Source organism: Dermochelys coriacea, chromosome 25, assembly GCF_009764565.3.
Source record: "Dermochelys coriacea isolate rDerCor1 chromosome 25, rDerCor1.pri.v4, whole genome shotgun sequence".
NCBI lineage: Eukaryota > Metazoa > Chordata > Testudines > Dermochelyidae > Dermochelys > Dermochelys coriacea.
In genome coordinates this window covers 2,080,450-2,105,093 of record NC_050092.1, presented here as the reverse complement: position 1 = coordinate 2,105,093, position 24,644 = coordinate 2,080,450, and the positions used below count along the sequence as shown (strand labels likewise).

The 24,644-nt window shown below is 42.9% G+C and overlaps 1 protein-coding gene across 1 annotated transcript in view; it reads right to left on the bottom strand.

The window, feature by feature from the left end:
• Nucleotides 1–24,317, bottom strand: part of RAB11B (RAB11B, member RAS oncogene family) — a 29,274-nt gene extending 4,957 nt beyond the window's left edge. The window contains exons 1-4 of the mRNA XM_038383839.2: nucleotides 24,123–24,317; nucleotides 4,075–4,270; nucleotides 2,773–2,966; nucleotides 880–960 (exon numbers count right to left, since the gene is read on the bottom strand). Of these exons, the coding sequence (XP_038239767.1) occupies nucleotides 880–960; nucleotides 2,773–2,966; nucleotides 4,075–4,270; nucleotides 24,123–24,162 (511 nt within the window). The 5' untranslated portion in view covers nucleotides 24,163–24,317. The remainder of the gene's footprint in view (nucleotides 1–879; nucleotides 961–2,772; nucleotides 2,967–4,074; nucleotides 4,271–24,122) is intronic.
• Between the last annotated feature and the right edge of the window lie 327 nt (nucleotides 24,318–24,644).

Sequence of the window (24,644 nt, the reverse complement as noted above, 5' to 3'; positions counted from 1 at the left end):
GTCCTCCGCTCCCCCATAAAGAAAGCGGCAATTACCTTAAACTACAGGGAGCTCAAGCCCTAATATATAGTTCCCTATCCACAAGAGGGGGCAGGGCTGAAAGAGCAAGAGCAAGGGGGCTGGGAGAAGTTGAGTATGGGCAGGGTTAAGCTGGAGGCTGCCCCACTCCCCCTTTTAAATGGGGCTCCGCAGCCCTGTATGACAGCATGTACAGTGCTAGTGTGGATAGATTTTTTTCTTTCATGTTTGAATTAAAAAAAAATTGAAAGATTCAATTAAATTCAGATTAAATTTAAAGACAGTGGTGTGTGTATGCACTGGCACACTCAGTGTATCTCTATCATCTTATATATAAAATGGTGGGCCCAAGAAAACATCACATGCCTGAGTTCAAGCAAAACCCAAATCCAGCCCTTAGTGTCCAGATTTAAAATACAATAATAAAAAAACAACAAGAACCTCTCTGTTCATCGGTATCCATCAGCAGCAATTGCAAGGGCACAAATCCCTTCCAGGTTATCTTGGCATTACAAACCAGCAAAAAGGCTTCAGAAATTAACTGCTGTCCCTAACTGTCCGTCTCCACTGTACCCATCATACAAGACTCCAGTCTCGTATCCAGCTGGTAGGTGCTTTTCCTATAGAGCAAAAAACAACAAGGAGTACTTGTGGCACCTGATAGACTAACACATTTATTTGCCCAAATAAATGTGTTAGTCTCCAAGGTGTCACAAGTACTCCTCGTTGTTTTTGCTGATACAGACTAACACAGCTACCACTTTGAAACCTTTCCTATAGAGGTTCTCATTAGCTTTTCCCCACGTAAAACCCTTTAGTGTGTCATACTGCAGACATGCAAGCCAAAAAGCAAAGCCATACCTGTGAGGATGTTCTTGAAGGCTTCTTCTACATTTGTGGAATCCAAGGCAGAAGTTTCAATAAAAGACAAGTTATTTTTTTCTGTAAAAAGGAACAGATCATTCAGTTAAAAACTTTAGCAGCACTTCTGAATTACAGCCCTTAGCTTCGACTTCTTGGTTTAGATGGCCCGGACCCCAGTCTTGTTTTCTGTGAGAGAGGGGAGACTCCACTACTTGCTCAAATGGATTCGGCACCTTGTTTTACTTATAGTCCTATTAGCAGTGGCAATCCGCCGAGTCGGAGCACATTTCCCTCCTTCCAATCCCTCTGCGGCCAAGCCACAGGGGCCCCTGCCCTGCACACTATTATTGCTCTGCAGTTGCCAGCAGCAGTTTGAAACCACCAGCGTGATGCAGCCCCCAGCAGCACTAAAGTACCTCTGAGCAATAGCACAGGCAAGGCCATGTAGATGAGTAACTGCAGGATTCATCCTCTCTCCACTCCCGGAGGGGCTGACTTGGAAAAAGCAGGACTTCTGTGATCCCACATCCAATAACTCCCTGGAGACAGCACACCAGGAGGGGCAGGAAACAATGAAACAGGAGTGGCCAGGGATGGCAGATTTGTACAATTTTTGGTGGTACCCAGAATGGGTCCAAGTGCCCCCGCCCCCCCGCCACCTGCCTCAGGCTCTGGGACGGAGTTTGGGTGAGGGAAAGGTGTAGGAGGGAGGTTTGGGTGCTGGGTGTGGGCTCTGGGCTGGGACAGAGGGTTGGGGTACAGAAGGGGTGCAGGGCTGCAGATGAGTTTGGGGTACAGCAGGCAGGCTGCCCCAGGCTGGAGGGGGCCAGAGAGGACTCACCTGCAGGGGGAAAAGGGGGGCTGCCATGTGCCTCCTCCTCCTCCCGCAGGCGCAGCAGCCGCATCAGCCTGCCTCCGGCACCGCTCCCCTGTAGCTGGCAGCAGCAGACGAGGGAGCACAGCACGGAATGGCAGGGCAGCTGCCTGCTGCCCAGGGCGGGCAGGTGTGCTTGGGGAGGCGTGTAGGGGTAGCAGGCGGGGCTGGGGGAGAGACCCAGCCCCTAAACTTGTTGGAGCCCAGGCACCACGGACCCATACAACTCGCCGCCCCTGGGGCTGCCTTCCCTCCACAGAGGTCACGTACCACTGCCACCATCAATGTTTAAATGCTGCACATACGATGTTACTGTACTGCCTGCCAAAATGTGAGACCTTACATTGGAAGTTTGCATTGCAGACCCCGCCCCATTATTAACTATGATCGAACAGCTGAGGTAGAAGCTGCAGCCTCTCATTCCATATGGCTTTCAGTAGCCCACGCAGGGGAAAGACCCATTTTGTCTCTTGAGATTTGTGACTTGGTCAGTTGCGTTAGCCAACACCAAGGCAAGGAGGGTTTTAAACCATTTCCACAGCCAAAGGTAAAGCTCTGTTCAACCCAAACGTTTCACTCTTGAGTGAATGTAATACTCAGAGAAAGTTTAGTTTTTTGGTGTTTTATGTTCTTCTTTATTCATCCCCCAAGATCCTTTGACATTGGTTTTACATCAGCAACATTTTTGATCCTGATCTTTGTTACTCTTCCCAGATGGACAAGAGTCTTCAGATATCAGGCAGCCCAGGGACAGGATCATCACTGGTTTGCAAGACATCTTCCTAGCTCTGGGTCTCAAGAGTTTAATCAAACACTGTTGTTCGACTTTTAGGAGCACTTTTTCCAATGGCTTTTAATAAATAATTAATTAAATAAATAAATAAATCTCATCACCCCTTAAATCAGAACTTCCAAATGGAAGGCTGCCCCTTGTCCGAGATGGAGTACTCGAGTCTGCTACACACCATGTGCTGAAGTTAAAACACCGCGTAACAGATAAAACACAGTCCACAAACCTGCAAAAGCCCGGGCCTCATCGGTGGGCACGGCTCTCAGATGGCGCAGGTCACTTTTATTTCCCACCAGCATGATGACAATGTTGTTGTCTGCATGATCCCGAAGCTCCTTTAACCAACGCTCGACATTCTCGTAGGTGAGATGTTTGGCAATGTCATAGACAAGGAGGGCCCCAACGGCACCACGGTAATACCTGAAACCATAAAGAATACACTGCGTTAGAAGGAATTCAGCTCAGGGATCTACAGAGAAACATTTTACAGTTAGTTTTTCTATTTTAATGTTTATTTTCAAAAAAGGGCATTAAGGGTTTGTTTTCTTTAAAAAGAGAAAAGCGAGTTTCAACTTTAAAAATGGGATTTTCAGAAAACTGAAATGTATTTAACAAAACGCGGAATATCTGGAGGCTATTTTAAGCAGGACATATTAACAGCATAAAGGGAAACTCACTATCGTTTCAAAGAATAAGAAAAACAGGAGACTTCTGTTCAAAAAAGTTTTGCTGAGTTTATGTAATAGATCTTTCCACATATATACAGAGAAGGTGGTAGTTGCCATACAAACGGTAAGAGGCTAATTAAGATGAGCTATTAAGATCAGCAGGAGAAATTAGCCTCTTACCGTTTGTATGGCAACTTCCACCTTGTCTGTACATACATATATTCTTACTTCTTACTATATGTTCCATTCTATGCATCCGATGAAGTGGGCTGTAGCCCACAAAAGCTTATGCTCTATTAAATTTGTTAGTCTCTAAGGTGCCACAAGTACTCTTGTTCTTTTTGCGGATACAGACCAACACAGCTGCTACTCTGAAACCATTCTTTTTATGGTGCGTTTGTACTCTGAAAAGTGACTGTAAAAGTAGCATTGTAGTGATTCTCTACTGCAGTGGTTCTCAGCCAAGGACATGCATACCTTTCATCTAGATATTTGCATGGTTTTACGACAGGCTACATAAAAAGCATTAGCGAAGTCAGTACAAATTAAAATTTCATACACAATCAAAATGAGAAAGTAGCAATTTTTCAATAAGTATGCTGTGATACTTTTGTATTTTTAGGTCTCATTTTGTAAGCAAGTAGTTTTTAAGAGAGGTGAAACTTGGAGTATGCAAGACGAATCAGACTCCTGAAAGGGGTACAGTAGTCTGAAAAGATTTAGAACCACTGCTCTATTGAGCCTCACTGAATGCAGATTAATCCTGGGAGCAGAAAGTAAAACTGGTTTCTTTCCTTCTCATGCATCTGCACCAACAGCAGAAGTGGAGCAGAAGAGAGCTGGTGCTAGGCAATACTCACGCCGAGGTTATGGCACGATATCGTTCCTGCCCTGCAGTGTCCCAGATCTGGGCTTTTATCGTCTTCCCATCCACTTGGATGCTCCTGGTGGCAAATTCCACCCCAATGGTGCTCTTACTCTCAAGATTGAACTCATTGCGAGTGAAGCGTGACAGAAGATTACTCTTCCCTACCCCAGAGTCTCCAATCAACACAACTGGAAGAAATCAAAATTAATCCTTTATCTTGAGATTTGTAGAAGGAATTAATGATAATATTTTATGACTTGGGAAACTTGAACTCATTGCATATGAAATGTGACAGAAGATTACTCTTCCCTACTCCAGAGTCCCCAGTCAACACAATTTTATCAGGCTACTCACTGCCTACCCAGATATGGAGTACAAAACCCCTAAAATGAACAATTATTTGCAGTCCCTTCAGTACAGGTTTCATTATAAGAAGTTTTCGATCCGTAAGCATAAGCGAGAGCTTCACATAAAGTTAGGCAGAAAGAAAACAGATAGTCACTTACCACTATGAGCAAGATCTGAAAGAAACCCACGTTTCATAGCGTAAAACTTGTAATTCATCCAGCAGCCAGTTTCTGGTAGGTTACATCATTGTTGGTAAATGACCATTAGAAAGTCTCTACCTGAACATGGCAAGGTTCCAACTAAATCTTGTAGAGAAATGGTATAAACCAGTTGTTCTCAACCTGTGTCCCAATCAGCACATAGCTGCAGTCCATGTGACAACCTCAGGACCATACGGGTCATATTGGCTATGGCCCACATAAAACAAACACTTACCACAGTGGTAAATAGGTAGCGAACCACTGGTATAAACAGCACTGACAAGATCTCGACTACAAACAGCCTCATCAATACTTGCAATTAGATGAAAATTAAATGAATGCCAGATCCCAATGTCATTTCCTAAATCTGGGACCAGCCACACTTAAAATTCATTACATGTATTTGGATATAAACCCAGTCCTGGCTTGCACCTGTGCTCACACTCTAAGGAGATCAACAGGTTGCTCCTTTACTCTTTGGTCAGTTGCTGAGCTCCCAATACAGTCCCCTCTCCCCCAAAACCTACAACTTATTTTCTCAGCCAGATCTGTCAAACAAGTTTATTTAACAGAACATTACAGGGACTTTGACAGACATTTTAAGCAATTGCCTACAATGTCTTTGTGAGATCTTACCATATTAAGTTTATGTATCATTATGGGACAGGGATTATATAGAATTCCATGGGGGAGGGTAACCATATCCCTTTAGAAACTATGAACAGCAGGGGGTAATTAGGCAAATTCCCTCACGTTTTAACACCATGTGTGAGGTACCATGCCCTGGGGAGGCTCTCTTATTAGTTCAAACTGGATTCTCCAGAGGCCAACAGACAAAGGAAGAACTAACAAGCCTGAGTTTAAACTGACAGTCTTTGTTCTGATCCAGCAAAATGAACCGGATCAGACTTGTCCAAGGGGAAGCCCCAATCCTTAGGGTATAGTTGAAAGGACTGACACCAACTGGAGCTCCTGGGGAGATGATCTGTATTAAGCTTATTGATATCCATGTAAGCTTGTTTATTTTTTTTTATGTTCTGCTTTTACCTTAAGAAAAAATGTATTTGCTTAGAAAGAGCTGTGTGGTAACTTTACTGTGGCAATTACACTATTTATAGCCTGAGGAGGTAGCAAAGTGCAGAAAGAGGCTTGTTTAGGCAGTCTGCCTTCCTGGAGCAACTCAGTGCAGTGAAGAAACTATGGAGCCTGGAAAAACCCTGGTTAGGAGGGACAAAGATAAAGGTCTCCATCCAAGAGAGGTAATGACTGAGGAGCCTAGAGTTGAGCTCTTGTGGGACCATGAGGGGGAATTCTAGGTACAAGGACTACTATTTTTTTTTTTAATCCCTACATTAGGGAGTGCACAAGTTAGCAAGCAAATAAATGAATGGAAACTCATGGTCAAAACAAAAACCACCCTCACCAATCACAGTATCACAGAATATGAGCATCATGCATCCCTTTTCCAAAAGAGGTTACTGAAGTTAAAGAAGGTTCAAAAAGACAGACAGATGGTATGTGGGACATCCCATTATTGCAACAACAAGGTTGAATTATAGTGGGTGGGTCCTAGGTTGCCTCACAGACTTCCTCTTCACTAAATGTGGTACTTCTGCCTGATAGCCAGGAGCATACACCATTTCCATACACATTTAAGCAATTATATTGCTTAACATACATTTAAGATTTCTAATTTTTACATTTTTATATTGTTAGAAAATGGGATTTTTTTTATTTATTAGATGATTAATTTCTCTACTCATGATCTGAGTCAAGCTGCATCTGGATGGTAATTTAAATTCAATTAAAAATGCACAAGACATTTAAAAAACTTTTCATTAGTTAATTAAATATTTCTGGATACATAAGAAGTTTGAAAACATTTTGTATTTATTAAAAGACGTATTATCTGTAGTCAGTGAATTGAACTGATTGTTTCTGGTCCCCGTACCCTTGAAAGTTTTAGAACTAAAAATTTAATTTCATCAGTGGAAAATAAGCTTCTGTAGTTTGAATGAACTAGCTGAATGAGCTGAAATAAAGAAAATATTCTTCTGCATGTGCAAACAGAGGCTACTGCTGTGAAAAACTGGTTTACCACTTCAAACTCTAGTTCCAGGTGCTTAACTGTGACTTCCACCAGTTCGGTGATTTGACTTTCTTTAAAACTTCAGCAGTGAACATGTACTGCTTGAATTATTTTTTTATTTAACATAACTATTCTATAGGAGGTTTAAGAGACTTAGCATAGGCTGTTATTTCAAGTTTAATTTTAAACAGATTTTTAAAAAGAAAAAATTTAAATAAATCCAATTTAAACAAATCTCATTTATTTAAATCACAGATTTTAAGCCACCCTAGATAACAGACCCTCCACAAGGAGTGGTGGTTCAGATATTTCTAAGGCCTGATCTACACAACACAGAGTTAGTCGACATAAGACAGATTACGTTGATCTAGCTCTAATTGTCTACACTACAATGGCGTTCCTGCCAATGCAAGTCACGCACTACATCGACTTAACTCCACATCCATGCACTTGGGTTGATGTAGTTAGGATGATGCAGTGTCAGCGTAGACACTGCGTTACTTACATTGCCCATTGGCTGACAGCCTGGAGCCCCCTGCCATCTCCCAACAGCCCAGAGTCCTGCTGCTGCCTCCTGATGAGGAGCTGGGGAGGAATTGGTGGGGAGGAGAGCCCAAGCCTGGCCATCACCTGGGCTCTCCTTCCCCCAATCCCTTACTGGGAGGTGAGCAGGCTTGGGCTCTTCCTCTCCTGCTTCCCACTCTGGACTGTCAGCCCCAGCGTCAGGGCTCCAGGCTGTCATTGCTCCACACTGTCAGTTTCCTCAGTAGAAGTACTCCCGAGGACGACGTGCACCACCAACAGAAGGAGCTAGTGTGGCTATGAAAAACTGCAGTAATTACTGCAGTGGCTATACATTGACTTAACTTAGGTTGATTTAATTTTCCAGTGTAAACAAAGCCTACAGTGGGAAGGACAGGAGGACGAATGCTTTTCCACTCACCTGGACAAAAAGCTACTGGTCTTTGTTCTTACACCAAGAAAGGATCAAGCTAGCAAGAAGTGCCCTCTCCATCCTCTAGAGAAGGCCTATCCCACCAGTAGTCTGGTAAAAAAGTTGGAAGAGAGAAGGGTTTGTTGATCCTAAGAGCCTCATACAAATATTGTTCACAACCCTGCTATGCACCGAAGAAGCCAAAAAATGAAAAAGGTATTCCAAGATAATATACATGTATTTAAGTTTGTAATACTATACGTATTTGTCATTTGAGAAATAGAATGTGATCTTATAATTATGATAGTCTTTACACATGCAAAAAGGGGCAGAGTTAAGGCTGTGTACGATCTTAGCTTTGGCATTCCTAATCCAAGTGCTCAATTGTGACACTAACATTCTATTAGTGTATGTGTGGAATTACAGTTAAGTTTGTGACTAGTTCTTCACTGCAAGTTATTAGGGGCAATACAGGAGTAACTGGGTGAAATTATATGATCTATGTTATATGACAGATCAGACTATGAAATAATCTATGGTCTCTTGCCTTAAAATTTAAACAAATCAGTGACTGAAAACCCCTATTTTGAAGCTACCCCTTTCCCTGGTTCCTATCCCACAAAAAACACTGCCAAAACTCAGCACTAATCCACCTGACATTTGCCAAGTACTCCTCTGCCAACTGAGATGTTGGAAATTTTAATGGGGAAGGAGGGAAACAAGACTATACATATACATTTTTAGGATGCCACTTAAAAGTGGTTTTTGCCTAAAAATTCCAAGTTTTATTTAGTTGATGTGAACAAGAACTGGTATACTGACTATTTTTTGAAAGCCCGGATAAAAAAAACAAAAAAACGCATATTAAAGAAAGTTGCACTAATCAGTTTCAAAACAATTTAAATGACCGTGTGTATATGATATCCCCAATAGTTGGGATGCAGAGTAAGAACCAAGGGGTGAGGGAAGTCTTGATAAAGTTATAAAAGCTTTTAAAATATGTTTAGTTGTGATTTTTATTTACTAAACCAGAGTAGTCAGACACTGAGTCAGCTTCATGGAGCCCTTGAAGTTTAATAACTACACGATGGCCAACCTCCCACTGATTCCAAGGGAGTTACACTCTGGATTGTGGGGGGGTAAACAGTCTTAAGTTTCCAGACCATAAATGAAATTTGCCTTATCCCTAGAATGAGATTAACACCCTGATCTAGACATACAAACAAACATTTTTGGTTATCAGATTCATAGACAAATGGAGAAAGGGGTGGGGGAGGAAGGGGTCATTGCATCCATCCCCTGTGACAAATGAATTCAGGGACCTCCTAAAATCTTAAGTAGTTCCCTAGTCTTGCCATAAATCCTGCTAAGGGGGAATGGCATTTCACCTGTATCAGGATATTCTGTGTTTTGAATGACATTTTAGTTAGAAATTTGCAGATATCAAGTTTGTTTCTCTAGTCATTACACCAAATTAAATTAAAAATTTCAGTAATTTGTTAGTATTTATACTACTTTTCATCCAAAGGTCTCCAATACTTTACAAACATCAATCCTCATAATAACCTTGCAAGTTAAGCAAGAGGAAGCAGAAGACAAAGGTTGAAGTGACTTGTTCAAAGGTCACACAACATGTCAAAGTCAGATATGAGTTTAGAATTCAGGAGGTTCCTAGCATCAGGAACAATTTAGTAGACAACCAGCAGAGCTTCCTGGTGGAGTTAAATGGAAAAAAAAAAAAAAGGTTTTGGATGTGGTGTGAAGCCTTTTTTTTTTTTTTTTTTAAATAAATGAACATGAAATAAATAGGGCAAAACTCAGATTGTAAAAACTCTTTGGAGTAGGGACAGTCTGTCCTGCGTTTCTGCAGGGCCTAGCACAATGGGAACCTAGTCTATGACTGGAGTTCTAAGTGTTGCAATAAATAAAATTATGCATCACTTTCAAATGCTCCTATGCTGGAACATACCAAACCACAACAACATTTATGGGCTCTAAAGGTACTAAAAAAGTTGCACTGCTCTAACTAGACAGGTTTTTAATTTAGTTAAACCAGTGCAAATACCTAATGCAAGTGCACTTAAGCATGGGTTAAACTGATTTTAAGTCAGCCAAGCTTGTATCTTCAACTACACTGCTGCTTACCTCTTTCCTGTACTTCCTTTTCTCTCCTAACTACACTGTGCCATCAATTTATTTTGTGTGTTTAGAGAGCACCAATTACTACAAGTACCAAACATAGTACACTAAGTGGGCAAAAGAAAGACTGGGGACAAATGGTAAACTAGTTGCTGAAATAGTCTGTTCCCAGGTCACTAAAGGCATTTTAAAAAAAAAAAAGTCTAGGAATAAAACCCTGAATTGGAAAGAGTTAAGGGTGTAGAAATGATTTTTCCTCTCTCTCTCTCACACACACACACCTCTCATTCCATCCAGAAGGCAAGCTGCTGTGTGCTGGACAAGTTGGAACTTCAGATTAGCCTTTAAGTGCACAGTGTAGAGGGAACTGTTGGGCGTTAGTCTATAAGTAATGAATTAATGTATTATGTTGCTAGGTCCTCATCCCAGAGAAATGATTGAAGTCTTCTGCCTATCTGGAGGCACAACAAACATTACTAACACTACCTAGTTCACAAAAAGAGTCAAGTCTCATACTCAATTCCAGATAACAAGCACCAATGGCAAAGTTCAGCCAGTAAGAACCAAAAATAAGCAGACATCCCAACTTTAAAAATGCACATCTCCTAGCAGAGCTAGCGCAGTAAAGATGGAAGACTGGATTAAAAAAAATTGAGCACAAAGACAAAGTAGATTTTCTTACAGTTGTGCAGCTTAAATTGACACTAGTTGACATTAAAAATTGACACTTATGACACAGATAGTAGAGGACTTCAGGAAACTCAGAAGCATGTTGAAGACAAGCATCCAAGCAATCTTCTCTGAGATCCTTCCTGTCCCATGAACAAAGGAAGACAGAAGATTGAGGAAATGAACCACTGGATAGGTAAGTAGTGTATTATGGAGGGTTTTGCTTTTTCCGGAACATTGGTCCACCTTCTATGGGGAGAAGGGACTATACAGTCTGGATGACCTCTGCCTTGATAGAAAGGGGATCGATCTCCTTGGGGTCAGGCTGGCTTGAGTAGTCAGGAGGGGGTTACGCTAATAAAAGGGAAGGATAAAGAGAGGGAAGATATGAGCACTCAGCAAAAAAAATTAGATCAAGGAACCAAAGGACATGGAGACATTCACTAGCCTTGAATTGCCTATGCACCAATGCTAGGTGTCTGGGTAACAAACAAGAACTGGAATTGCTCATTTATACACAAATTCAATCTAGTTGGTATTACTGAAGCCCAGTGGAATGATTTGCACAATGGAACATCAATTATTATAACCTAGTCAGGAAGGATCAAGTGGGCAAAAGGGAAGAGGGAGTGGCACTGTCAAAAATGGCATTGCCCATTTCAGAGTCACTGATAACTCAGAAGAAAATGATCCTTAATGCTTACAGGTCAATGTCTTTATAGATTAAGCACAAGATGGGCTATTAGTTGGTGTCTTATACAGACCATCACATCACACTAGGGAACATGACGACTATCTCCTTATGTACCTATCTATAACGTGCAGAAAAAAGTGCTGCATGATCCTGGGGGGACTTCAATTGCAGTGACATATGCTGGAGGTCTCATGCTGCCAGTATTATATCATCCTTGGGATTTGTAAAAATTATAGATGACAGTCTCCTAACTCAAGAAGTGTTGCAACCAATCAGAAGAATGCGCATGATAATTGGGAATCATTTAAGAGTACCTTACTAGATGCCCAAAAAGCCACAACTGAAGAAGGAGGCTCTGCTGGTTAGAGGGAAGTGAATGCATATATGGAAGAAAGAGGAGGTTGATAGTAATGAACATAAATCAGAAGTTAGGAATTGTAGAAAGTTAATAAGGGATGCAAAGGAGCACAAGGGGAAATCTCTGGCCAGCAGAGTTAAGGACAATAAGGAGGAGTTTTCTAAATATACGAGGAACGAACAAAAAGACACTCATGTGAGGATCTGGTCCATTACCAGAATGAAATGGTAGAATCATCAGAAATAATGCAGAAAAAGGTACAATGCTTCAGTTCTGTATTTGAGGAAAATGCAGATTATACAGACTCATCACATGGTGATTAACACTTTTTATTCCACTGAAGTGTAAAACAAATAGCAGCTACTAAAGTTAAACTTATCAGCAGGTCAAAATAGTCAGCTCTTTTAAAACTCTTGGATGCAAGTTGAGGAGCAGGACAGACCATTAATGCTGATTTTCAGTAAGTCTTAGAACAGCGGGGAAGTTCCAGTAGATAGAAGAAAACTAATGTGTCAATTTTTTTTAAAAAAAAGATAAGAGGATGACCAGAGCAATTATAGGCTGGTCAGATGACCAATCCCAGGCAATATAATGGAGCAGCTGACACGGGAATTAATAAGTATTAAGGAGATAATTAATGCAAATCAACAGGGATTTATGGAAAATAATTCTGTCACACTAACTTGCTATATTAAAATGAGATTACTAGTTTGGTTGATCTAAGTATATTATTTGAAGACAATTACTTTTACTTCTGTAAAGCATTTGACTTGGTACCACAAGACATTTTGATTGAAAAACTAGAATGAATTAAAATTAATATGGCACACATTAAATGGATTAAAAACTGGCTAACTGATAGATCTCATAGTGAAAAGGAGTACTTGTGGCACCTTAGAGACCAACAAATTTATTTGAGCATAAGCTTTCGTGAGCTACAGCTCACTTCATCAGATGCAGCCAATGAAGTGAGCTGTAGCTCACGAAAGCTTATGCTCAAATAAATTTGTTGGTCTCTAAGGTGCCACAAGTACTCCTTTTCTTTTTGTGAATACAGACTAACATGGCTGCTACTCTGAAAAAAAGATCTCAAAGTGTAATTGAGAATCATCATCAAGAGGGTATGTTTCCAATGGGGACCAACAGGGAGCGGTTCTTGACCCTGTGCTACTTAACATTTGTAGTAATAACCTGGAAGAAAACAAAACCACCACACAAATCTGCAGATGATAAAATTGGGGGGGAATAATACATAAAGAGAACTGGTCACTGATTCAGAGTGAACTAGGTTGCTTGGCAACATAGGCACAAGCAAACAAAATGCATTTTAACTAAGACTGTCAAATAATTGCAGTTAACTCATGCGATGAACTCAAATTAATCGCAATTAATCACAGTTTTAATCGCACAGTTAAACAGTAGAATATCAACTGAAATTTAAATATTTTGGATGTTTCTACATTATCATAAATATATTGCATTCTGTGTTGTAATTGAAATCAAAGTGTATATTATTTTTGATTAAACATTTGCACTGTAAAAATGATAAACAAAAGTGTTTTTCAATTCACCTCATACAAGTACCATAGTGCAATCTTTGTCACGAAAGTGCAACTTACAAATGTAGATTTGTGTTACATAACTGCACTCAAAAACAAAAAAAATGTAAAACTTCAGAGCCTACAAGTCCACTCGGTCCTACATCTTGTTCAGCCAATTGCTAAGACAAACAAATTTGTTTACATTTATGGGAGATAATACTACCTGCTGCTTATTTACAATGTCATGTGAAAGTGGGAACGGGTGTTCACATGGCACTTTTTTAACCATCATTGCAAGGTATTTATGTGCCAGGTATTCTAAACCCTCATATGCTCCTTCATGCTTCGATAACCATTCCAGAGGACATGCTTCCATGCTGATGACGCTCATTTAAAAAAAAAAAAAAAAAAGGGTTAATTTGCAACTGAACTCCTTGGGGGAGAATTGTATGTCTCCTGCTCTGTGTTTTACCCACATTCTGACATATATTTCATGTTATAGCAGACTCGGATGATGACCCAGCACACGTTGTTTGCTTTAAGAACACTTTCACTGCAGATGTGACAAAATGCAAAGAAGGTACCAATGTGATATTTCTAAAGATAGCTACAGCACTCAAGGTTTAAGAATCTGAAGTGCCTTCCAAAAAATCAGAGAGACGAAGTGTGGAGCATGTTTTCAGAAGTCTTAAAAGAGCAACACTCCGAAGCGGAAACTACAGAACCCAAACCACCAAAAAAGAAAATCAACCTTCTGCTGGTGGCATCTGACTCAGATAATGAAAATGAGCATGCCTCAGTCCACACTGCTTTGCATCATTATCGAGCACAACTGTCAACAGCATGGACATATGACCTTCTGGAATGGGGGCTGAAGCATGAAGGGACATATAAATCTTTAGTGCATCTAGCATGTAAATATCTTGCAACACTGCCATGCGAATGCCTGTTCTCACTTCCAGGTGACATTGTAAACAAGAAGCAGGCAGCATTATCTCCTGCAAATGTAAACAAACTTGGTCTGTCTGAGCCAGAGGTTGGCAACCTTTCAAAGAAGAAGAGCCATTTTTTTGTTTTTGTCTTTGACCAAAATATTTCAAGAGCCGACAAAGGAGCATTCACTCATGAAAGCTTATGCTCCAATACGTCTGGTAGTCTATAAGGTGCCACAGGACTCTTTGCTGCCATCACACCCAAAGCTACTTGTAGAGTTAGAATTTATCAACTAATAATAATTAAACATATATTAAAGTTATTACTACTCACCAATACTTTTAATACAACTAGAAACTACGTCAGGGATCAGCAACCTTTGGCACGCAGCCTGCCAGGGTAAGCCCCTGGTGGGCCAGGCCAGTTTGTTTACCTGCCACGTCTGCAAGTTCGGCAGATTGCAGCTCCCACTGGCCACGGATCACCGCTCCAAGCCAACAGGGGCTGTAGGAAGCGGTGCAGGATGTGCTGGCTGCCGCTTCCTGCAGCCCCCATTAGCCTGGAACAGCCAGTGGGAGCCGCTGTCAGCAGAATCGGCGGATGCAGCAGGTAAACAAACCGGCCCAACCCGCCAGGGGCTTACCCTGGCAGGCTGCGTGCCAAAGGTTGCCAATCTCCAATCTAGGTGCTTCAGCGAGGACTGTACCAGACTGCCCACAGCCTGGGGTATGGAGCCACGGTGTTAAACCATGCTGGGGGCATGCTGTTGCATCTTCACTGATATCTTTAGCCAGGGTAGGTAGATTAAAGCTAGCAGAGCTGCAATCACACTTCTGATTGCAATGTAGGCATACCCCCTGCACACCCCCAGCACCTAGCACAATGAAGACCTGATCTCGGTTGGGGCCTACTGATGTTCGTGACATACAAATAAGTTTGAACCCATTGCTCCTGCAAATACTTGCATTCCGTTTTGGGTTTGTTCAAATACATTTGCTACAGGGCCTGCAGTGACCTGGCAGTCCCTCACATGAGGCTCTGAATAAGGCCAGTAACCTGGCAGGGGGTCACAGTAATGCGATGTCTGTACAATGTGTTTGCTCCCTGAGGGCTGAGTGGTCTCTGCCCTTCTGAATCATGGGATGCCAGGAGCATTGCGTACCTGAGACAGCACAATAACTACATCCGTGCTGCAGTGCTTATGTGAACCTCACCCTGGCTTTGTATCAGACTCCAAATCCCCTGCATGCAAACCTCCCACCTCTTCTGCTGGGTGCCAGTCTTCCTGGATTACAAAGCAGGGGATTGGTGTGCAGGGGGTGTGGGGGAACCAGCCAATGGCAGTTGCAGGGGCATTGCCTGCAGGCACGGGCAGTGCCTGGAGACCCCCTTCCCACCAAGGGGCGCTCAGAGATGTGCCAGTAGCCAGCTACTTATGGGAGCAGCATGGGGCCAGGGCAGGCAGGCAGCCTGCTAAGCCCTGCTGCACCGCTGGATGGGAGCTGCCTGTGCTAAACACCTCCCAGCTAGAGCCCCCACCTCGCATGCCCTCAAGAAATGGCTGCCCACAAAGAGCCGCATACATCTCTGGAGCCACAAGTTGACGACCCTGGTCTGAGCTACTGGCTGTACAAGAAATAGGAGTGAGGGACTTTTAGTCTCTGAAGTTTTATATTGTTTTATTTTTGAGTGCAGGTTCTTTTTGGTACATACAAATGTAGAGTAAAGTTCAACTTTAATGATAAGATTCCACTACATTACTTTTATTAGCTGAATTAACATACTGTTTCTTCTCTCTTTTTTATGGTGCATATATTTATTACAAATATAAAGTGAGCACTGTACACTTTGTACTCTGTGTTGTAACTGAAATCAATTTGAAATAGTAGAAAACATCCAAAAATACTTAATAAATGGTATTCCATTATTATTTAACACCACGATTAATTGAGATTAATTTTTTAATAGCTTGACAGCCGTAGTTTTAAAATGTCAGTTATATATTCAGGAACAAAGAATGTAGGCCATACTTACATGATGGGGGACTATCTGGGAAGCAGTGATTCTCAGAAAGATTTGGGGTGAGCTTTCAGGATTGCATTAGTTGTTTTGGTCACAGCATCACACTGGGATGCATAAACAGGTGAATCCAGAGATGTTATTTTATCTCTATAGCTGGCACTGGTGCGACCATTATTGGAATACTGAGTTCAGTTTTGGTGCACACAATTCAAGAAGGATGTTGATAAACAGGAGCAGGTTCAGAGAAGAGCCACAAGAATGAGTAAAGGCTTTGAAAACAAGTTTATAGTGACAAACTAAATAGATTGACTTTTAGAGGCTAACCAATCATTGGCCATGAGAAGGTCCATTTTGGTCAATTTCACAGTCACAGGATTTAGTAATTTTAGAATAGTAATTTTCATGATTTCAGCTATTTAAATCTGAAATTTCACAGTATGTAATTGTAGGGGTCCTGACCCAAAAAGGAGTTGGGGGGTACAAGGTTGGGGGGGTGTCACAGTACTGCTACCCTTACTTCTGCGCTGCAGCTGGTGGCAGCACTGCCTTCAGAGCTGGACAGCTGGAGAGCAGTGGCTGCTGGCCGGGAGCCCAGTTCTGAAGGCAGCACCACAGTCCAGCAGGAGCACAGAAATAAGAATGGCACGGTACGGTATTGTCACCCTTACTTCTGTGCTGCTGTCTGAAGAGCTGGGCCCTCAGTCAGTAGCTGCCACTCTCCAGCCGCCCAGCTCTGAAGGCAGAAGCGCAAAAATAAGGATGATAAGCTTTCGTGAGCTACAGCTCACTTCATCGGATGCATCCGATGAAGTGAGCTGTAGCTCACGAAAGCTTATGCTCTAATAAATTTGTTAGTCTCTAAGGTGCCACGGGTACTCCTTTTCTTTTTGCGAATACAGACTAACACGGCTGCTACTCTGAAAAAAATAAGGATGGCATAGTAGGGTATTGCCACCCTTACTTCTTCAGAGCTGGGCAGCTGGAGAGCAATGGCTGTTGGCCATGCCCAACTCTGAAGGCAGTGCCCTACGATCAGCAGTGCAGAAGTAAGGGTGGCAATACCACAACCCCCCCTAAAAATAACCCCAATTAGAGAAACACCCATCTCCCCCATGAAATCTATATAGTATAGTGTAAAAGCACACAAAAGACCAGATTTCATGGTCCGTGACACGTTTTTCCATGGCCACGAATTTGATAGGGCCCTAGTAATCATAGAATAGAATATCAGGGTTGGAAGGGACCTCAGGTAGTCATCTAGTCCAAACCCTTGCTCAAAGCAGGACAAACACCAACTAAATCATCCCAGCCAGGGCTTTGTCAAGCCTGACCTTAAAAACCTACAAGGAAGGAAATTCCACCACCTTCCTAGGTAACCCATTTCAGCGCTTCACCACCCTCCCAGTGAAAAAGGTTTTCCTAATATTCAACCTAAACCTCCCCCATGGCAACTTGAGAACATTACTCCTCGTTCTGTCATCTGCTATCACTGAGAACAGTCTAGATCCATCCTCTTTGGAACCCCCTTTCAGGTAGTTGAAAGCAGCTATCAAATCCCCCCTCATTCTTCTCTTCTGCAGACTAAATAATCCCAGTTCCCTCAGCGTCTTCTCATAAATCATGTGCTCCAGTCCCCTAATCATTTTTGTTGCCCTCCGCTGGACTCTCTCCAATTTGTCCACATCCTTTCTGTAGTGGGGGGGACCAAAACTGGACACAGTACTCCAGATGAGGCCTCACCAATGCCGAATAGAGGGGACTGATCACATTCCTTGATCTGCTGGCAATACTCCCATTTATACAGCCCAAAATGCCGTTAGCCTTCTTGGCAACAAGGACACATTGTTAACTCATATCCAGCTTCTCGTCCACTGTAACCCCTAGGTCCTTTTCTGCAGAACTGCTGCCGAGCCATTCGGTCCCTAGTCCCATGTAGCGGTGCATGGGATTCTTCCCTCCTAAGTGCAGGGCTCTGCACTTTGTCCTTGTTGAACCTAGTCAGATTTCTTTTGGCCCAATCCTCTCACTTGTCTAGGTCCCTCTGTATCCTATCCCTACCCTCCAGCATATCTATCACTCCTCCCAGTTTAGTGTCACCTGCAAGATAATACAGAAATTCAGACTAGACAATCACAGTGATCCTTTCTGGCTTTGGAATCCATCAATAAATTGTTAGCATCTTTTAATTTTTTGCCTGTGGTATTTTGAACACTCTAAACAATATCAGAGCACATTTCCCATTAGGGCTTGCAGAAATAAGGCCGATTACAAATAATTTAACATATAAGGATGCCAAATCTTTGTGCATTATTTAAAGTGGTTTATTATAAATCAACCTACCTTTACTACTACTGCTCCTACTACTAAAGTTTCAGTTATACTGGTCGCAATTCCAAAAAAAAAAAACTAGAGGCAAATATTTCTCTACCTCCAAATACATTTTTCCTTCCTGCAGCCTGCAACATTTTTATTTAAAAAAGTGAACTTTTCTATAACAATTGATTTTCTTGTTAAAAGACAACTGACAGAGTTTGCAGTGTTAAAGGTACAGTGAATCGCCTCAAAAATCATTTAGGGGCTATTATGAAACATTGAAGGACAACTATTAATGTATTTGACTCTAAACAGACCAATGAACCCACCTGCTACATCTTCCATTTATAACTCAAAGCAAAAGGTTTCTGCTTTTTAAAAAGCCCACACTGCAAGCTAATTTGCTAATAGAAAAATCCAAACTGTTTCAGCTTTGTGTATTATTCACCAACAAGAGACTTATTTCAAAGTCCTTCGCTGGCAATTTTAATTCTGTTCTGCCACATGCAGACATCAGCTTGTTCTTCCCCAGCTAGAGCATAACAGACAAAGCTAGAGCAGTGCTGACAGTGGACAAAGTTTCATTTTGATCAATATAAAAAAACAAACAAACAAACAGATTTGACCAAAGATGCACAACATGACACTGAAGTTTATTATACACAGATATACTCTAAGAAACTCTAGTCCTCCAGAGCAGCTTTCTGACCATAACCACACTTTCACCTCCAAGTACAAAAACAAATTCTCTTTCCATATCTACTACAGTCATATTAAAAAACAGCCACACCCACATACACAAGATGGCCAATTCTTTTGTGTGAGGGAACACCAAAACGATGAGCTGGCTGTAGCAACAGTTCATGCTCAAGTTTCTCAGCCATTTTCAAATTCTGAACAGTTGGTTTATGCAGTAATTTCACATAAAACGTTGCTGTTTTTCTCTTGGCCACTAGAGTGATCATCAGGGTGGGTGAAGAGAGAAAAGCCCAATTTAAAATTCACTGGCTAATGATTTTTCTTAAAGCTGGTGAATACCATTTTTGCCAACAGAAAAAGCTACTGAAGTCAAGATTTTACAAAGGGAGTTCTCTGATCACTTGATTACAGACCTAAGAGTGGCTGTTCTTCAAACTTCAAAAACAGACTCCAACAAGAGACTGCTGAATTGGAATTAATTTGCAAACTGGATACAATTAACTTAGGCTTGAATAGAGACTAGGAGTGGATGGGTCATTACACAAAGTAAAACTATTTCCCCATGTTTATTCCCCCCGGCCCACTGATCCTCAGACATTCTTGTCAACTGCTGAAAATGGCCCACTTTGATTATCACTACAAAAGGTGTCTGTCCCCCTGCTCTCCTGCTGGTAATAGCTTGAGCTGTAGCTCACGAAAGCTTATGCTCTAATAAATTTGTTAGTCTCTAAGGTGCCACAAGTACTCCTTTTCTCCTTACAGTGTGTATGGTAACACCCATTGTTTCATGTTCTCTATGTATATAAATCTCCCCACTGTATTTTCCACTGAATGCATCTGATGAAGTGAGCTGTAGCTCATGAAAGCTTATGCTCAAATAAATTTGTTAGTCTCTAAGGTGCCAAAAGTCCTCCTTCTCTTTTTGTGAATACAGACTAACACGGCTGCTACTCTGAAACTAGATCAGTAAATATTTTAGCAGTTGAAGAGTGTGATTCTGAAGTTTAAAAAAAAAATGGAGTCCTTGTGGCATCTTAGAAACTAAAATTTATTTGGGCATAAGCTTTCGTAGGCTAGAACCACTTCATCGGATGCATGGCATGAAAGATACAGTACGCAGATAGAAATATACAGCATATGAAAAGATGGGAGTTGTCTTACCAAGTGGGGGGTCAGGGCTAACGAGACCAATTCAGTTAGGGTGGATGTGGCCCATTCCCAACAGTTGACTAGAAGTGGTGAATATCAACAGAGGGGAAATTATTTTTTGTAGTGACCCAGCCACGCCATCAGGGGCTTGTTCACCTGCACATCTACCAATGTGATATGTGCATCATGTGCCAGCAATGCCCCTCTGCCATGTATATTGGCCAAACTGGACAGTCTCTACGCAAAAGACTAAATGGACACAAATCAGATGTCAAGAATTGTAACATTCAAAAACCAGTTGGAGAACTTCAATCTCCCCGGACACACAACAGACTTAAAAGTAGCCATTATTCAACAAAAAGAAAAACTTCAAAAACAGACTTCAACGAGAAACTGCAGAATGGAATTAGTTTGCAAACTTGACACCATCAAATTAGGCCTGAATAAGGACTAGGAAAATAATTTCCCCTCTGTTGATATTCACCCCTTCTTGTCAACTGTTGGGCATAGGCCACATCCACCCTAACTGAACTGGTCTCATTAGCCCTGACCCCCCAACTTGGTAAGACAACTCCCATCTTTTCATATGCTGTATATTTATACCTGCGTACTGTATTTTTCATGCCATGCATCCAATTAAGTGGTTTATAGCCCATGAAAGCTTATGCCCAAATAAATTTGTTAATTTCTAAAGTGCCACAAGGACTCCTCATTGTTTTTGCTGATACAGACTAATACAGCTACCCCTCTAAAACCTGAAGTTTTTGAGCCTCATTAGGTCTACTAAGAGCTACTCCAATATGCGAGTTGGGAGGATTATTAGTATGCATCTTTCGTTAGCAAACTGTGTCTGTAAAACTAAAATTAGAGTTAAATTATACCCTAAAGATGCACCAGGAGATAAATACCAGGTCCCTTTCAGAGAAAGTTGTTAGCATATTCTTTCTCCTTAACGGAGAGTAAAATTAAAAAATCCTTCCTGAAATGCAATCATCTCCTTCCTGCTCAGACCATATATATGGCTGCTGGAATCGTGGTAGAAACAACTCAAAAAGCCAGTGCACAGATAAAAATAAAGGGGAGGTCAGAAGACCAGTAAAAAATTCACTCAGACACCAATAATTTCTTCAGTGCCTGCACAACACTAGATATATAGTTCTACAAGCAAGTGGAGACTGAAGTTGGTTTTACCCACTGTCTTATTACTTTTGGAGGCACAGCTTGGGCAGCAGCCCCATCTCTTTCCAGATCAGAATCATGAGCCACTATAGGATTCCTTCTCTGGTATCAATGACCCCATAGCTAGAAGGGGAACAGCACAACAAATTTTTTACTGCTGGGCCAAGAGATAAAAAAATAATAATAAAAAAATATCTAAGCAAAATCTGTGCGTTTCCAGCACCATATGGCACATAGAAGACATGGTCCCCCCCTAAGGAATTTAGACTCTCAGCCACATAGAACAGGGTTCCCCCTCACTAAACAATGTTAGAAAGTACTTTACAATACAAATACAAAAGCACAGTCTCTCCCTGAAAATTTAAAGTCTAATTTAAGTTCAGATATTTCTAAACAGTGTAGATTTTTTTTTAAATAAGAGCCATGTAATGTTGTGTACTTTCATCTACTTAATCAAATTATTATTGACGGAAAAAAAAATAAGACAGCTGTCAAGCTTTAAAGTCTTAGGATACTGAGCCATTTGGAAAGCTGATGAGATTTAGTACCAGACCTGACAGCTTAGCATAATTTGGAAGTCAATCAATTGTGCTTTAAAGGAGGCAGGGAAGAAGAAAAAGTTTTTCCAACCATTTGGCAGCTCTAAAAATGAGTGGGTCATATAGTGCAATACATATTATCTTTCATGTTAAGTAAGAGACACAATAAACTGCTGCTAATGGAAAAAAACACTTTTCCCCTGGCAAGCCAAATATATATGCATGGCCATCAATGAAAAGAACAAGTGCTTGTCTATATAGCAAGTTCCAGCATGGCAAACCCATGTGTGAATCTACAGCACACTAGCTTGCTGCACACTAACTCACTGTGAGGACACTTTTCAGAGTAGCAGCCGTATTAGTCTGTATTCGCAAAAAGAAAAAGGAGGATTTATGGTACCTTAGAGACTAACAAATTTATGAGCATAAGCTTTTGTGAGCTACAGCTCACTTCATCTGTAGCTCACGAAAGCTTATGCTCAAATAAATTTGTTAGTCTCTAAGGTGCCACAAGTCCTCCTTTTCTTTTTGTGAGGACACTGTTACAGCATAGAGAGTGTCTTGGATTACCACTAGGAGTACTTGCTATTTGCAACCGTCCTACAATACACATCAACTTCAAATCCTCAGGAAGATTTTCACCAGAGAAAACGCACACATCCTACTCCAGTTCCAAAATCAACTACATATTTAGATGTCATCAACCCCCAGTTTGTTCTCCTAGAATATCACACTGTTCCAACTCAACTGGTGGTAGCAATAGTGAGTGCTATTGTTGCCAGTGTCACAGACCAGGTGGGAGCTGGGGCCAGCAGTCAGTCTGCACTAGTGCAATCATCATTGTTACGGCCAGCGAAGATATGACAATGAGATATTTGTGTTAGCAGACGCACACACCCTTAAAACTCCAGAGCATCCACCACCAATATTTTTGGATGAGAGCACGAAGCCATTTCAGCTCTCTAAAGAGAAATCCCTAATCCTAAAAGCTTCTGCAGATGTTCAGCAACCGGCTTCAAAGAATTTTATGAAGTTAATTTTTTAATTTCATGCTGGGATTAAATATCTACTGAGCAACCCCAGTTTAAAGCTGTCCAGTAGTTAGAAAGTTGCAGTTCTATTGGGATAGCAATAAAGTAATTTCTGCTTATTACAGCAACTCTCAAGTTAAGGTGGATAAGAGTTTTCTATTCTAACCCCCATTTTCACTTAGCAATTTTTGAGCAACATTTGAGCTGAAGTTCCTTGTGCTTGGTCTCCACCCAAAGCTAGTTTTTTTTTTTTTTTTTGGAAAATTTAAACTAATGCTAACCTGTTGTTTCTAAGGCTATGTCTACACTGGGAATTGAAAGACAAACGTTTTGTTGTTCAGAGGTTAACACCTCCCATCCCCAGAAAGACAAAAAGTTTTGCCACAACAAGCGCCAGTGTGAACAGTGCGTTGTTGGCAGGTTGCCTTGGGGGTGGAAGTTTTTCGCTGGCAGGAGAGCCGACCAACAGCGGCTACACTGCCCAACTTTTAGCGGCACGGATGTAGCAAGCAACGTAGCCATGTCGCTAAAAGCCGTGTAGGGTAGACAGAGCCTAGGCAGCCAAGCATTAAACACACATTTTTAAGTGCTTAAAAACAGAGCCTCAGACAGACAGAGCCTAAGAACAGAAAAATGCGTGCTCACACCTTTTTCTCTACTTCCAAACGCTCAGCTAGGAACACGGTTCTTCACGGCATCGAGAAGATTTTAATGGGGGTTTCGAAGGTGCTTGGAAAAGCCTTCGGGAGCGACCGGCGCTCCGCGCATCACACCAGAGCCGCCTCCAGCCCCCCCCCCCCCCCGACCATTGCAAGCCGAAGCGGACAGGCTCGGCCCACCCCCGGCCTTCCCCTGCAGCGGGGGGAGGAAGGGACGGGCCGCCGGGCAGGGGACGCTCGACAGACCCACTCGGCGTGCGCTGAGCGCCCTGCCCGGCGTGCAGCGCCCACAGCCTGCGGCGGACCCCACATACCGGCCCCCCCAGCCCGGCGGGCTCCGGCTCTCGGCCCGGGATACGCCGCCCCTCCAGCGCCGCAGGCCCCCCTCAGAACATGCCCAGCGGCCCCGACCCGCTGCCTGGCGGCCATCGCGGGCCACGAGCCCAGCAGCGGGCGGGAGAGGGGCCGCTCCCGGGCCTGCCGCCAGGGCGAGGGCGAGGGCGAGGGGGAGGCCCAAGGCGGCAGCGTCCCCCGCCCGCGGTACCTTTGAAGAGATAGTCGTACTCGTCGTCCCGGGTGCCCATGGCGATGGCGGCGGCGGCGGGGCCGATCCTCTAGCTGCCAGGCACCGACGCGGTGCGCTGCGGGTGGGGAGAAGCGCTCCCGCTGCCGCCTATCAGCGGCTGCCGAGGCCGCCGGAGCGCGAGCTCCGCGGACACCACCCAATGGGAGACTGTGTGCTGAGGACTGACAGGCCGCCGAACCAATCATTTCAGGCTGGGCGGAGCCTAGCTGCGCAGGGCAGGAGCGCGGTGCTGGGCGGGGAGCCCTGCGTCGGCGCCTCGCCCGCCCCGCCCCGAGCCGGCGGCCGCCCCCGCGCCACCGGGCCGCGAGCTGTGGCCACTGCCCGCTGGGGGCCGGGGCCGGGGCCATTACAGAGGGAGCGTTCGTTGCATTACGTCATGTGCTGGCCCCGCAGGAGCGCTCCAGCGGGGCCCTCACACCCGGCACCGACTGCCCAGCCCACCCCGGGCAGGCCCCGAGGGCACCCGGCTGGTCCCCACCC